We start from the raw sequence: 16,916 nt of genomic DNA on the forward strand, positions 1-16,916 counted from the left end.
TTTCAGCTGTTCCCCAACAGATCTATGTTGTTTTCAGTTCATTGCAGCTACCAAAAAAAAGTTGCTGTAAATATTTTGGAATGTGTGGGGACTTAAATTATTCCTTGAAATTAATACTTTCATTTGCTGAAGCTTTCCTCTCCTTCCGAGTCATCCTGTTCTGAAATGACACAGTCTGAGAAATAGCCTGAGGTCTGAATGATGTCATTCAAATCTTGTTGGCCACACAGAGGATGCCATTCAGACATTTTGTTCAGGCTTTTGTAGTGTCATTATTAAAAGACTCTCAGCTCTCTACTTGATGGGAATAGAGACATCATTGTTTAGGTCTCTCCCTGGCACTTTGTTCTGGGCAATAGTTCATCTGGTTTATTTGTGACAAGGAGCGTGGTGAAGTAGATAATCAAGTGCTGCATTGGGAATCAGAAAGAATTTGGTTAAAATCCCACCTCCCTGGGCGTTATTGTCTTGATCTGGACTTATTGTTTCATCTGAGAGGAGGAACTTCTGGAGTGGAATATCCTTCCACTTGTTTAGCCTGTCAGCTCATCTACAGCTTCAAAGGTTGCTTGGGGCCCCTAGAGCTTCCCAGAGCTCAATGACTCATCCAAGATAACAGCGTTAGTGTGTATCAGACACGAAACTTGAACTCAGGTCATCCACTCTGTCATCTTGCAGATTCTACTTTGTGCTGTTTAAAATTCTGTATGGTGTGGATTTCTCTTCTAGATTGGAAGACTAGTGATTGGACAGAATGGCATTCTCTCTACCCCGGCTGTGTCCTGCATCATTAGGAAAATCAAAGCCATTGGCGGGATCATTCTAACAGCCAGCCATAACCCCGGTGGCCCTAATGGAGACTTCGGAATCAAGTTCAACATCTCCAATGGAGGTGAGTTATTCCACTGGTCCAGGGATGAGCCCGTGCTGAAGGAGACTTGGGCTCAAGGATAAGGTTCTTAGTCCCTTTGCTTCCTGTTCTATGAACACAAAGAGGCCCCTCCTGCCTCCTTCCCTCTTTGGGGCCAGTGAGCTGCATTATGAGGAAATGTGGAATCGGAAGGAAAAAAAGCTAATGCAACAGGTATGAAATTCATCAGTGTCGTGAGAACTCAAGGAAGGCCTTGGGTAGGATCCCTTGGGCAGCTAGATGTCTCAGTGCTGGAGTCAGGAAGACTTAATCTCTGTTTGCCTCAGTTTCCTCAACTGTAAAGTAGGAACAATAATAGCATCTACCTCCCCAGGTTGTCGTGAGGATCAAATGAAAGAATATTTCCGATGTGCTTGGCACATAGTAGCGCTTAATAAAAGCGTGTTCCCTTCTCTTCCCCCCACCTCCAAATTCTGGGTCCATGGCCAGACTTGCCCTTCAGGAAAATCGTTTTGGCGCCTGTGTATAAGATGGAATAGAGAGGTGAGAGATTTGAGATTTCCCTTCTCTGGGCTAAGCCTTCTCAGGTCCTTATTGCCTTGGTGACCTTGTATAAGTCACTTCATTCTCTGGGCCTCGGTTTCCTCATCTGTAAAATGAGGGAGACGGACTCCGAGTTTCCTTTTGACTCTAACTTGTATGATCTCTTTCCTAGTGAATGTGAAGTATCAGGGATCCCTTAATGCAGATGAATTGTGCAGCTCTGTTTTCCAAATGCCTCGTTCCCTCCGTGACTGTCCCTTAGTAACCCAGGCTTTGCTGTTTAATTTCCAGGACCAGCTCCTGAAGCTATCACGGAGAAAATCTTCCAGATCAGTAAGACAATCGAAGAATATGCCATTTGCCCAGACTTGAAAGTCGACCTCAGCGTCCTTGGGAAGCAGCAGTTTGACTTGGAGAACAAGTTTAAACCATTCACAGGCATGTGTCCCTTCCCTCAGCTCATCCCTGGCATCCGTAGCCCCTGGGTTTTCTCAGGAAAGTCGGACTTGGCAGCTCTGGAAGACGGTCTGTCCCTTCAGACGCTTCACATACATTACTTAAGCGGCCTGAACTCTGTTTTATTTATTTAAAATTTTACTGAAGCCTTTTGTTTTGATAGCACAGCCTTCTTTTTGTGATATCTAGGCTCCCACTGATTCTGCCCTTGTTAGAAGGGAAAACCCAGTGACATATGTAACTACATATGAAACATGCTGTATCTGTCACTGACGAGAGAAGGGTGTGCTCCCACATCCACTGAATCCTGTTTGTAGTGGAAGATTCCCTGAGATGGACTCTCTGACCTTGGACACTTCATCCCGGAACTCAGTTTTGTCCCCTGTAAAATAAGGGACTTGGGCCACTAAGGTCCCTCTTAGTGACATTAAGTCAGACTCTCCAATAGATAAGTGGTCAAAGGCTCTGAGCAACCATACTGGGCCTGCTAGGTGGTACAGTGGATAGAGTGTTGGACGTGGGGTCAAGGATGCTTGAGTGTGAATCCTGGCTCAGACACTTAGCTGGCTGAGTGACCCACAGAAAATCACTTAACGTCTGACTGCCTCCATTTCCTCAGCTGTAAAAATGGGGCTAATAATAGCACTTACCTTATGAGGTTATTGTAAGGAATAAATGAGATGACATGTGTAAAGGGGAAGGATGGAACACTCATACCTTGTTAGTGGAGCTGTAAACTGGTATAACCATTCTGGAAAACATTTGGATTTATCCTAAGAAAGTGATGAAAATGCCCATGCTCTTTGAGTCGGAGGTTCCACTGCTGGGCATCTATGCTAAATGACAACAACAAAGAGAAAGATGTCCTATCTGCCTACACGTTCACAGCAGTGGCTTTTGGGGTAGCCAACAAAACACAGAAACATAGTGGGTAGCAGTTGTTTTGGAAATAGCTGAACAAATTATAAGATAATAGATGTCATATCTATAAGGTAATAGAATATTACAGAGTACACGGGAAGACTTCGTGTGAACTGATGTAGTGATGTAGGCAAGACCAGGAAATAACATACATGATGATTACAATTATGATCGCCAGCAAAAGGCTAAAACAGAACTGAACTCTGTGCAATTGGAATGACCAGTGTTGGTCCTAAGGGAGAGATGAGAAAATGCACTTCTTCCTTTCCTTAGGAGGCAGAGCACTGTGGGTGTGGAATGGAGCGTGTGCTGTTAGGTATGGCCTCTGTATTGGCTTGATGGAACTGTTTTTCTGTGTTATAAGGGAAAGCTCACTGTAGGGGAAGGGGCATACCCGAAAATGACCGTGATAGAAGAATAAAAGGCACTGATAAAATTTTTTTTAAAAATAAAGAAATTAAATCAAACCTTCTTGGTCAAACTGAAACCCAGACCTAAGCAGAGCTGGACTATGCTGCCAAAGCCACATTAGGCCAATAGATTTGTAAGAGGATTCATATTATTATGTATTTAGAGCTAGAAGGGACTTGAGGTCAATTTGCCCATTTTACAGATGAGAAAATTAAGGTCCAGAAAAAAACAAATGACCAAGGTCACATGAGCAGAGCTGGGATTTGAACTCAGGTCCTCTGACTTCAGGCACAGTGTTTTTTCCCTTGTACTATGGTACCCCCAATAAATTGAGACCAGCTTGTTCACGCTTTGATGTTGCCTTTGCACATCTCTCACATTCCTTACATTTCTTTTTGGAAACTCTTAGGGGTCAGACCACCATCTCCCGTCCTCTATGCTGATGAAGCCCTAGGTTTATAAAAGAAAAGGAAAAGCCTGTGTAGCAGGGGCTTGGGAGCAAAGGGGAGGTGATGGTGATGATGTAGACACATTTTCAGACCCTGAAGCAGCTCAGTAATGCAGGGTGTCCATCCTGGGCTTAGAATCAGGAAGATCTGTGTTCAACTCTTACCCAAGACACTTCCTGGCTTGTATGGCTCCTCATCTCTAAAATGGGGAGGTTGGACTCAGTGGGCTCTGAATCTATAATCCTTAGTCTCTCATCCTCTATTTCTTCTTCCCCTCCCCCCCCACTTGTTTGTAGCCCTGGGGGAGTAATCTCTCAGTGCCCTAGGCAGTTCTGTAAGACTGGCGGGTGCCTCCCTGTGCTGATAGAGGGAATTTCCTCACCTGTCTGTTCTCTATGCTAATGAAATCCCTCTCTGTTTAAAATGAAGTTCACACCTTCAGTAAGTTTGATTTTCCCATCTCTGTCTTGTTTTGCTTCCTCAGTGGAAATCGTGGATTCGGTGGAAGCTTACGCCACCATGCTGAGGAACATCTTTGACTTCAGTGCCCTAAAGGAGCTGCTGTCAGGCCCCAATCGGCTCAAGATCCGCATCGACGCCATGCACGGAGGTAGGAGGTGACGGCCACGGTCACCACAGCGTGGCTACTGGGGTTAGATTTGGACAACTGAGAACAATTTGGCCTTTTTGTCTTCCTTTGTATTTTTATTTTTCAAGCTCATAGGATCACAAATTTAGGATTTAATTTATAATTAATAAATTAGGATTTAATTAGGTCCCCCCTAAAAGGGACCGGAGAGGCCATAGGGTCTGACCTCCTCATTTTACAGATGAGAAGACTGAGGCAGACAGAGGTTCGATGACTTGCCCAGGTTTACACAGCTTTTAAGTGTCTGAGGCAGGATTTGGAGTCAGGTCTTCCTGACTCCAAGTCCCGCATCATTGCTTTGTTAAAATTAAAATTAAAATTAAAAAAATTAAAATTGTATTCAGAATATTTTTACAGAGTTATTTTGGGACTGTTTAGGGAGACATTCTCTTCCCACCAATGCAAATCCTTCTCTTTGAAGCATGAAACTGCCCATAATAGGCTTGTCCTCCATTTTGAACTTTCTCATTAAGGACCAGGAACTAGGGGCAGCTAGGTGGCACAGCCCTGGCATCAGCAGGACCTGAGTTCAAATCTGACCTCAGGCACTTACTAACTGTGTGACCCTGGGCAAATCACTTAACCCTGATTGCCTCTGAAAAGAACAAAAAAAGGGGGGTGGGTCTTCTGTTTAGGCAACAAGCATTTTCTTCTCTAGGTTAAACATCCATCTTCCATTCTCTCTGCCATTTCTCATAGCTCCCACGTCCCTGTACAGTGCTCAGAACTGACCAGAGTACTTCACAGGTGGGCTGTAGAGGGAAGAGTAGAGGGGGCCTGCTGAGGAGGCTGAGTATTTTGGGCTACTCTGTCATACTGTTGACTCCTAATGGCTTGTAGCCCACCAGGACCCCTCATTGGCACGCAGTGGGAGATGGAGTTCCTACGTGACCTAATCAGTGAACACAGGTCCATTGTCCCTGGGTAGAGGGAAGGGCTGGACCCATTTCTGCACTGCTGAAGAGAACTCCTGGTGAGGACACTCTCCCTACCAGTGAAGGTGGACAGCTCTGTAGCTTATCACCATTGAGGATTGCCTAGAATATTAAGAGAATAAGTATCTTGTACACACACACACACACACAGTGCCAGTACGTGTCAGAAGCAGGACTGAAACCCAAGTCTTCCTGGCTTTGAGGCCTATTTTCTCTCCACTATGCTATGCCACCTGTCCTAGAATCTAGACATATTCATCACAAATAGTCTTTACTGTGAAGATACAATGAGATGCTCTCTGTAAGGTTCTTTGTGAACCTTAAAGCACTATATAAATGTTAGCTTTTATTTTACAAGTGAATAGTATGGATAACTTCCAGAAATGTGCCTGGCAAAAAATAAGTGTTTCTAAAATACGTGTTGAACGATTGATTGAAATCTTAGTTGACAGGACATTGATATCAGTGAGTCCAACTCCAATCAGGACAAGCATTCCCAGACGTCCCCAACAAGTGATCATCTATCCTGTGCTTGCAGACCTCTGGTAGGTGGGAACCCACTCCCTCTTTTTTCCCCTTGTCTCCTGCAGTTTGGGTGCTCAGGGACTATTCCTAGTTCTGATTCCACCTCTGAACCCAGTGGGAGCTTGACCTGCTCCATTTTCAGCCTGAGCTGGCTTGTCCCTCCTAAGGCACCCTGACAACCTTCTCTTCCTGAGAACTCACCATATGGATACAGGGCTTGGTTTAGCCCACTGCTGTTCAGAGCTCAAACTCAAGGAATCCTCCTGCTACTGGGGAGACTGAGGCAGGAGGATTCCTTGAGTTCTGACGAGTGGGGAACACTGTGCCTGGTGAACCTGCCACCTGTTGAGGCAGGAGCCCGTTCCACTTTGGAACAGCTCTTATGATTAGCAATCTTTCCTGCCCTCAAGCTTAAATCAGCTTTCCGGCCACTTCCCTCCCAACTGATTCCTCCTAACCCATGTGACCAAAATGGAAGGAGGCTGCCTTTTAAAACCAGCACCCCAGGACCTCCTTGCTCACATGACTGGTGCCTTTGCCAGGAGACCCTTTGGAGACCCCCTCCCTCCATTTATCCTGGTGCTGCTAGCCTCGTTTTAGTCATTTAAGGAGCTCCTTTTCAGTGACTCACACAAGAAAGTCAGTCACCACCTGGCAGTATTCCTTTGTTTTTGACCCAAACTGTACTTCCCCAGCTTGATCTCACATTTTATTTGCCAGACTTGGCTCCAAAGCACTTTCATTTGTGTCCAAAATCAGATCTAGCATCTAAGATGGCAGCTTGCTTTCACTGGGGGCTATTTGGAAAACACGCCGTCAAACAGCACTTACTGAGTGATCGCTGTGTGCCTGCCATTCAGGGTGCTGGGGTCTGGCTCAGGAGACGGTCTCAGGCAAGAAAGCTTCTGCCCTGTCCTGTGAGCCCTCAGAGGGCTTTGGAGAACGGACTGGTGCCAGTGAATAGTTGTGAAATAACAGGGGCCAGGGAGCAACTGAGCAGGCAGCCGTGAAGTCCAAAGAATGGAGCTGGGAATTCATCTGTCAAATGAATCCCCAAATCCCGGGGCGAGGCAGGAAAGGAGGCATCAGTGGTTTGAAAGCCAAGGTGATCTGCTCAGGGCAGGATCAGGAAAATGCATTAGGGCATCAAACCACAGCTGTTGACTCCAGACAAGGCTTAGTCCCCAAGGCAACATCATTGTATAACATACTCTATAAGCTTGCCGGTCATTTTACACTGGATGTGGGGTAAAGAAGACCTGAGTTCAAATCTGGCCTCATGCACTTAGTAGCTGTGTGACCTGGGTAAGTTACTTACCCTGTCTGCCTCGGTTTCCTTATCTGTAAATGGGGATAATAATAGCACCTACCTCCTAGGATTGTTGTGAGGGTCCAATGATATTGTAGCTGTAAAGCTTAGCACCGTGCTCGGCACGTCATGACCACTACATAAATGTTAGCTGTTGTTATTATTTATTATTATTATGCTCAGCATGTTTTTCTTTTAAGATGTATGATAAATTCCACATGGGAATTTCACAGTTGTCCTGGCCTTTCCTCTGTTCTTATTTTAGTTTCTGGGGTTTGTTGCTATAGGTAGAGCTGCTAAATAAATATTTTTTTGTACATAAGGTTCTTTTCCTCTTGCTTTGATCTCGTTGGGCATAGGCCTAGTGGAGGTGTCACTGGGGGAAGGAGCGTTCACAGCCTAGTGACTTTTTCAGCACAGTCTAAATTTCTTCCTAGAATGGCGGCAGCTTCCCCACCCCCCGACTAGACCAATCCGTATCAAGAGCACATGAATGTGTCTGTTTTTTTCTAGCTTCTCCAATAATTGTCACTTTCCTCTTTGGTCCCCCTGGCCTACCTGATGGGTAGGAGATGGCGCTCCTGAGTTGACATTGTTTGCATTTCCGTTATCATTAGTGATTTGGGCATTTTCCCATGTGATTGTTGGATTTGTTTCTTTGAAAGCTCCTCATTCCGATCCTTTATGAACAAATCACCTTGTATTTCATACCTGCTCTGTGCCAGACACTTTGCTAAGTGATGGGGATGTGATGAAAGGACTCTTTTTGAGGCAGATCGATCCTCAGTGGCTGGCATAGTGTCTGACACATAGTGGGTTCCTCCACAAAGGCTTATTGAATTGAATGGAGTTGAACTCTCGATTTTGTTAATTAATATTCCACGTACACATTTCTTTTTTCCTCGCAACTCTATTGGAAGCTTCTCTAGATAGGATTAGAGTATAAAACTTCTTCCTGTTCTTGTTAGCTCTGATCAAACAATCAACCAGTCCGTGAGCATTTATTAAGAGCCTACTAGGTGCCATACCGCTAGGCACTGAGACTACAAAAGCAAAAGTAAACAGTCCGTGCCTTCAAGGAGTTTATATTCTGCTAGGAGAGGTACACACACACACACACAGATCTAGGCATTTAGGAGACGTACACAGAGCAAATGAAGCAAAACCTCAGAGGGGAAGGCAGTAGGAGTTATGCATGTAACAGAGGATGAGTGAATGTTTGGTGAAAATGACTGAGTGCTACAAGAAATGATGAGTCGATGGCTTTAGGAAAACGTGGAAAGACTTGTGTGAAATAATGACGAGTGAAATGAGCAGAAACAAAAGAACATTGTATACAGTAAGGGCAATGTTGTTTTAAGAACAACTTTGAGTGAGTAAGTCATTTTGACTATTATTTATAACCAAATTAACTACGAAGAACCTAAAGATGCCAGCACTGATAAATAGAAGTATGTGTAGAATGTTTTTACATATATCTATACGTATTTGTGTCTAGTGGTAGCCATCTCCGGGGCGGGGGGGAGGAAAAAAGGGGGGAAAAAAGAAATTTACGTGGTAATTTTATTATATATTTAAAAGGAATAGCAAGTTGTATGTAATAGAGTTGCAGTTTCATGTGTACTCATTTTTTATTATACTATATTATGGAAATGCTTATTTTACTCCCTAAGTTAAAAATATAATAAAGAAATTAAAGAAAAAAAATAAAATTGGATAGAGCACCAGCCCTGGATTCAGGAAGATCTGAGTTCACATCTGGCCTCAGACACTTGACACTTAACTAGCTGTGTGACCCTGGGTGAGTCACTTTACCCCATTGCCTCGCCAACGCGCCCCCCCCCCAAAAAAAAGAAAATGAATGAGTGAATTTCATTTAAATGTGTTAATGTTCACATTTGGTATATTTTACTTTCTTGCCCTGTCTAGTCGTGGGGCCATATGTTAAAAAGATCCTGTGTGAAGAGCTTGGTGCCCCGGCAAATTCAGCTGTCAACTGTGTGCCTCTGGAGGACTTTGGAGGACACCACCCTGACCCAAACTTGACCTATGCGTCTGATCTGGTGGAGACCATGAAGAGTGGAGAGCATGACTTTGGTGCCGCCTTTGATGGAGATGGGGTGAGTCAATGCAATGCAATTCAATTCAATTCAACCAGCATTTATCAAGTCACCTCCTATGAGCCAGGAGCTGTGGTAGGTGCCATGGATTTGGGTTTCATCCTGTCATGGATAGAGCACTGTCCAGCCAGGACAAAGGAATCCATCTCTACCCAAATCTCTCTAGTTGGTTTTCTCCTTCATGAGCTGGGTTACCAAGAACTTCGATGGTAGGTATAAGGGCATAGCTCATTGCTTTGGGACTGGGATTCACCTAGATTAGATTCTGTTGGGGTCCTGCCCCAAGGTGGAGGAGCATGTTCCCAGAGGATTTGGGCAATCTCATCTATCAGCCTTGTCCTTCAGAGAATGACTGACTGGCCTACAGGGGCTGGTCCCTGAATGAGGAAATAAAAAGACTAGATCCTAATTAATAGAATAGAAAATAATTTCTCTCACCTGTCACATAGTAGGAGCTTAATAAAGGCTTGTTGACTGTGTGCCAGGTACTGTGTGAGGCAGTGGGTTTACAAAGATAGAAATTATCTAGCGAGACTCTTCCCTCAAGGAGATGGCTATAATCCCTGGAAGGTCCTACCCACATGGGGGTCTTTGAATAGGAGCCTAACAGGAGAATGCCTGCTGGCCACGGAGCAGCCTGGCCAGCCAAGGGCAGGGGGCTTCATCCCTAGAATAATGGCTGCTGCAGAGTAACTGAGTCACCAAGATGGTTTACTGAGGGAGAGGGAGAGGGATCGCCATCTGCCTTTGTAGAGGGACTGCCCATCTGAGGAGGTCATAAAGCATTCACTCCATCAGAAATCTAAGGTCCAGCTAGTAGAGGCAAGGTGTTCATTCATCATTCCTTTTGGCCTCTCCCACTGGACTTTGTATCAGGAAGAGTGTGACAACAGACTTTCCCTAGAGCAGGTGTCATGGGCCCCTGAGTCTGGGGAAGCCTCTGGACCCCTTTTTAGAGTCATGGTTTTAAATGCATGAAATAAAAAAAACAGAGGATTACAAAGAAATCCAATTGTATGGAAATAAAAATGTATTTTTTTTTCCCCAGCCAATTTTATAGACAAGAAGCCCTGACTCCTAGAATAATGAGAGCTCAGTGGGTTGAGTACCAGGAAGTTCACATCATCTCTAGATTCTAGAGAGATCACCAGGTGTACCCACTCATTTTACAGACTCAGAGGGGATCTGACTTGCCCCAGTCATGTAGGGAGCCAGGATCTGAACCCTGGTGCTGTATACCCCCAAAGATGTCTTAAAAAGCAATCCATTTAATAGAATTCAAATCCTTAATGTGCACACAATTTAAATCATTATCATGCCACACCCCTGCATGGCCATGTGATCACCCACCACCCAGTACCCTGGGCAGCCCTACCTTTTTCCAAAGGGAGCTTCCCCCTAAGTTCTCTCTTCTCCTATTAGAGTGTAAGCTCCTTGAAGGCACGGACTGTCGCTTTTGTTTTTTTATCCTTAGCACTTAGCACAGTATGTGGCACATTGTAAGTTTTTTTTTATTATGCTTTTATTTTTTTCCAATTACATATAAAAATAATTTTTAACATTTGGGGGTTTTTTTGAAATTTTGAGTTCCAAATTCTCTCTCTCCCTTCCCCACTTCTTGAAAAAGCAAGCAATTTGATATGGATTATGCACACGCGGCCATGCAAAACATATTTCCATATTGGTCATGTTTTGAAAGAAAACAGAGCACCCTCTTCCCTCTCCAAAAAAAAAACCCAAGAAAAATAAAGAAAGTAAAAAATAGTATGCTTCCATCGGCATTCAGACTCCATCAGTTTTTTCTCTGGAGGTGGATAACAACATTGTAAATTTTTAACGTAGACTTTCACTTATTCATTCTTTTCTATAATTTAGCTGAAGAATTTATCCTTAATTTTCTAGTTTGTCAGATACCCAGATGAGTTACTGATCCTTGTTTTTTCCTTAAAACTCATTGCTGAGCAAGATGTTTTAAGATCCAGATGTAAAGGACTTCTGAGTTCATGGCAGCCCGTCTTCTTCATTCTACAGCACAGGAAACTGATGCCCAGAGAGGTCAGAGGGTCATAGATTAGAACCTGAAGGCACCTTGAGAACCATTGAGTCCAGCGCCCTCATTTTGCACACAAGGAAAACCCCCGAAAAGGTTGTGCCAGCTGGAGGTTGCCCAGAGAGTGGCCAGAGTCCAGTTTGAAGCCAGGGATTTTGACTTTAAATCCAGCATCCTTTCCAGCATGTCACGCTCCTCACCCCCACCAATTAGATGAGTGAATGTGAAAATTAGCTTGTCTTCAAAGAATAAATAAACAATGCATTTTTAAAGCACTTGCTATATAAAAAAGCACTGGGCTCAGTACTGAGGATGCAAAGATGGGTCAGGCAGTCCCTGCTCTCAGGTAGCTCACCTTCGTTCTCGTGGGGGAGACACCACATATGGAAAGCTTCAGTTGTAGGTCAGAGGGAGAGGGCTCATGGTGCTTAGGGTCCGGGAACAAAGCAGACGGTCATAACGCCTCTTTTTTCATGTTATTTCCACTGATCCAATATGATCAGTTTCTGACGTTGAGCATTGGGCAGTGCCAAAGACTCAATGACCAGACTTTCTGGGTCTTCAGGAGCTATGGCTTTAGCCTCTGCAGTGGCACCTCCACAGGGGCTGCTTCTTAGGTGCACGGCTGCCAGCATTGGTCTGGAAGCAATGGTATTCCTAATGCTCTTGGGTCCCGGGCTGTCTCTATCTGGGTCTGAGGGAAGATGGCGGTCAAGGTGCTGATGGTGGTTGGACTTGCCTGGTACGTGCTGCCCTCTTCTCTCCCTGCTGCTTCAGCTCGACTGGCCTGGCTCTCCTGTGTGTGGCACTTGGTTGGGGGTTATTGAGGTTCCCTGGAACCTTCTCCCCAGGAGCTGCTTCAGTGGGTGGCGGCTATGAGGGCTGGGCTGGAAGCAGGACTGGGAGTGTGGGAGATCCTGCCTCTCAGAGTTCTTGTGCCCGTCTGACTGTTTGTTGGTCATAGTTGGTCAACAATTATTGCTGGTGTTGATGAGAAAGGTGGGCCCCCTCTCCACAAGGATTTCTGCCCTCAGTCCTAACTATGGGGGCTGGGCTAGAAGAGATCAGGAGGTTTGGAGGTCACTGCTATTTCCTTTGCCTGAGTAAGACTCAGTCTGACACGATTCAGCATTTCAAGGATCCTCAATCTATGACCAGTGATCCTATGGGGACTTCTTCCATCAGTGTAGCCGGTGACCCTTCTGGACCTGATGAGAGAGTCTTCATGAAGCTCTCTGGCCTCCCAGATTAATTGCCTGGTGGCCAGTCTCCTAATGGTGAGTTACTCCAAACTTGGCTGGGATGGTCTTTCCATGAGAGACACTCATTGCCATGATCAGTACCACTCAGACTCACCTCCTGATAATATTCCTCACAATCAGACATTTCTTAGAATGAGTTATTTCTTTTTAAAAAATCCTCTTCTTACCAACCTTCTTGGAAGTCCATAAGATTCCCAGCTAACTGGGAAATTTATTAGATCATAACCCTACGGGCCATCTGGTCCAACACCTTCACCTTACAGACAGAAGAGAAACTGAGGTTCAAAGAGAGTGAGAGTGAGTTGCACAGTCACAGGTAGGAAATGACAGAGGCAGTGATCTTTTCATAGTGTTACTATACGTATTGTGTCTCTTTAAGACACATGTAATAATTGTCATAATAATAATGATAACTAACATTTATATAGCACTTACTATGTGCTGGGCACTTTACAAATCTTACCTTCACTTGATTCACATAACGACCTTATGACATAGTGATGTGACTATTGCCATTTTACGGATGAGGAAACTGAGGCAGAGGCTGAGTGACTTGCCCAGGGTCACCCAGATAGTAAGTATCTGAGGCTGGATTTGAACTCAGATCTTTCTGACTCCAAGTCCAGTACTCTGTGCCCCCAGCTGCCTCTGGATAATCCCTTGGGAATGCTTTGTCCTGAGCTCTTAGACAGAGTCCCTCTGCATATTGGATTGGGGTCAGAGCCTTCTGCAAATAGAGATCTCATCTTTAAAGAAATCTGCTTTCCTCCCAAAAAGGATGGCTTGAGAGCCCATCAAACTGTGTAAACAGCTAGCATTCCCTTTATCATTGTGGTCTCATTTCTTCTGGCTTCTGAGATGGGAAAAGGTCTCTGAGGTCAAAGGTCAGCTGGTCCCTGGCAGCCTGGCCGAGGAGAGAAGAGAGCATTCAGCTCGAGCTGAGGTTGTGCCTGCATTTTAATTGAAAACATTTTCTGAACTGTGCGCCGTTGAGGGAAGGGTTGGCACGATGGGTGCTATAAAAACCTAGTGAAAAGCGAACGTCCAAAGGAGAAGGAATTTATCCATTTTTCATTTTAGAATTTTGTTGCAAAAAATTATTTTTGCTGAGCCCATCCCTCTCCACCCCCATCTGTCAACTTTCATAGCAGTTTGATGAAAATGTCTTCCTTTCAATGCCCTTTCTCCCAAAGGATCGAAACATGATTCTGGGAAAACACGGATTCTTCGTTAACCCTTCGGATTCTGTGGCCGTCATTGCTGCCAACATCTTCAGCATTCCTTACTTCCAGCAGACGGGGGTTCGGGGCTTTGCCCGCAGTATGCCCACCAGTGGGGCTCTGGACCGGTGAGTGGCTTCATTCATATGCTATCTTTGCTGCTCATTTGTGAACCTCCCCCCAGATCCCCCACATCATCTTCCCTTCCCTCAAGAAGGGTGTTGGGTTTGTAGGGAGGGGAAGCGAAGCACCCTGGAGATAGCCAAGGTCCAGCATTTGCATCTTCCTCTCACTGAACCCAGAAAACAATTCTGTTAACTTCCTTTCACCCAGAGCAGGAAGGACTGCTTAGCAATGACCTAAGAAACTCCAGTGACGCCCTCTTAACCTCCAGGATTGCACACAAAATTCTGTTTGGCTTTTATAGCCTTTTCCCACCTTTCCTATTGGCTCCACATTAACCTTCCATGTACTGTAGGGTCCAGCAACACTTGTCTCCTGCCTATTCCTCCCACGTGATGCCCGTCTCCCAGCCTTTGCACCGGCTGCCCCCCCCCCACCCGCAGCATTCTTCCTCCTCCTCTTACCGATGAAGAAAGGGTGTTCTGAGCAGCTGGGGACTGCCATTTTCTCACGTTTGATTTAGTGTCCCCACTTAGTTTAATCAGCATGTAATGGGGACCTGCTATGTTTGAAGCCCCGCTTCCTTTAGAGCATTTCCAAAAATTTTCATTTGAAGCAAACAGAAAGATCGCATTTACATAAATGGGTATGTAATATCTTACATTCCCATAGCTGTTTGGTTTACAAAGTACTTTATATAGATCATCTCAACAACCCTGGTAGATAGGTGCTATTATCACACCCACTTTACAGGTGAGGAAACTGAGGGGACAGAGGTTAAGTGTATTGCCCAGGGTCAATCAACCAATTGATAAACATTTATTAAGCACCTACTGTGTGCCAGGCATTGTGCTAAGCCCTGGAGATAGAAAAAGAGGCATACGACAGTCTCTACCCTCAAAGAATTTATAATCTAATGGGGGAGGTGACATGTAAACAGATATATACAAAGCAAGGAAATAATAGGAAATAATGAACAGAGGGAAAGCCCTAGAATGAAGAGGGGTTGGGGAAACCTTCCTGTAGAAGGTGGAACTTTAACTGGGACTTGGGAAGCCTGAAGGTCAGTAGGAGGAGTTGAGCAAGGACAGCGTTGGAGGCGTGAGGTTCAGCCAGGGAGAATGGCCAGAGCCAAGAGATGGAGGTCTGGTTTGTGGGACAGCCAGGAGGCCGGTGTCCCCGGAGGAAAAGTAAGGTGTAAGAAAACTGGTCACGCAGCTAGTAAATGCACAGAATCATGTCTGTGTCTCCTAAAACTCTAGGCTCTGAGATAACGGTTCACTGTTGTCCAGAGGGGTCTCTCTTAGAAGTGGGTCTGCTCCTGTGAGATGCTCAGGGGTCCCTGGGCCAAAAGGACCATGACTCTTTTCCCTCCCTCCCATGAATCCTCTCACCATCCCACCGTGATGCAATTTTCCTGGCCTCTGCAGGGTGGCCAATGCTACAAAGATCACTTTGTATGAAACTCCAACGGGCTGGAAGTTTTTTGGGAATCTGATGGATGCAAACAAACTGTCTCTCTGTGGGGAGGAAAGCTTCGGGACGGGTAAGTCAACGTTCCAGGCCTGTGCCTGTAAACACTGGGCCCGTGAAAGATTAGACCAGCAGAAATAGCCTCCCTGGCTGGGTGCTCCCCCTACAGAGACCCCATTTATTTAGAACAGCCCCGGCTGAAATATACACATCTGAAAAGCTCCCCCCACGTTCATCGCCAAGAAAACGTGTTCCTCACGTACTGATCCCCAAGAGCAGGAAGTTTGGGGGCCCTCCTCCAGCCCCGTCACTGAGCTGCTGGGAGGAAGGAGGGATAAACAGATTCTTCAGCCCCCGGTGGTCAAGGAGACCTTTGGAAATGTTTTCATTTCTGGGAAGAAATATAGAGGCAGGCATAAGTTTCTCGTTTTTCTTTAAGGAGCGGTTTCAGCATAGCCTTAAATCTTCCTCTTTAATGGGCCTGAGTTTTCTCTAATAACAAAGTTATGATTTATTAACATTAAATGAAGGGAGGGTGTGAGGGCGGAGCTGAGTTTCTAGGCAACCACCAAGTGAACTATAAGTCTTAGCCTGAGAGCTGGTGTGGTGGTTGGGATGGGGTTTGGCCACGGACCAGTGGACCTTCTCCTACCTGTAGTAATAACACTGGCTCACGCTGGGTGTGTTTTAAGGTTTGCAAAGTGCTTTCCAAATATTATCTCATTTTACCCTCACAACCAACCCAAGGGGTAAGGGCTATTATTATCCCCATTTTACAGATAAGGACACTAAGACAGACAGTGGTTAAGTGAATTCACCAGGGTCCCATGTCAGCTAGTAAGTGGATTTGAACTCGGGCCTTCTGCCTCTAGGTCTATACCAGGTTGCTGTGTGTCCCCCCCTATTTCTAACTGACTATCTAAATGTACCCTCTTCCTGCAATGGAATCTCACTGACTCCATGAAGTCCTCCTGACTGCCTTACTATACACAAAGCCCTCTTTCTCTGACTCTTGAACTTTTGATTCATAGATTGGATCATAGATAGGACTGGAATCATTCAGTCAATCAGCAAGCATTTATTAAGCACCTACTATGTGTCAGGCACAGGGCTGAGTGCTATAGATACAAATAAAGGCAGAAACAGCCCCTGGTCTCCAGGAGCTCACATTTTAATGGGAGAGACAGCATGTTAACAACTATATACACACAAGATATATTCATATGTATGTGTACATAATAATGTATATATAACAAAAATATAAATATATTTTTAAGTTATAGAGAAACATGTATTATATACAATATATTATATTCATATGAATATATATAATATCTTTCTACATATAAATAAATATATGAAGTTATGGTATATAAATATTATGTTATGACATATATTATACATTTACATATAAATATATTATATATAACATATCGTATATAACTTAAATATATTTAATATTTTGTATATATTATATATAACTTAAATATATTTATGTATAAATAGATACCCTCACATTCTAATGGGAGCTACACACTTGCATACAATACACACACATGCATAGATGCATATGTGTATATATGTATGTATATATACAAT

General features: G+C 44.5%; 1 protein-coding gene across 2 annotated transcripts in view; it reads left to right on the forward strand.

Moving 5' to 3' along the window:
- PGM1 (phosphoglucomutase 1) overlaps positions 1-16,916 on the forward strand; it is an 80,346-nt gene that overhangs the window by 39,737 nt on the left and 23,693 nt on the right. For both annotated transcript variants that reach the window (XM_078156683.1, XM_078156682.1), the window contains exons 2-7: positions 729-892; positions 1,706-1,852; positions 4,136-4,261; positions 8,999-9,189; positions 13,695-13,849; positions 15,275-15,390. In XM_078156683.1, coding sequence (XP_078012809.1) covers positions 729-892; positions 1,706-1,852; positions 4,136-4,261; positions 8,999-9,189; positions 13,695-13,849; positions 15,275-15,390 — 899 coding nt within the window. The remainder of the gene's footprint in view (positions 1-728; positions 893-1,705; positions 1,853-4,135; positions 4,262-8,998; positions 9,190-13,694; positions 13,850-15,274; positions 15,391-16,916) is intronic.

This window comes from Phascolarctos cinereus, unplaced genomic scaffold, assembly GCF_003287225.1.
Source record: "Phascolarctos cinereus isolate Bilbo 61053 unplaced genomic scaffold, phaCin_HiC Scaffold_5;HRSCAF=322, whole genome shotgun sequence".
NCBI lineage: Eukaryota > Metazoa > Chordata > Mammalia > Diprotodontia > Phascolarctidae > Phascolarctos > Phascolarctos cinereus.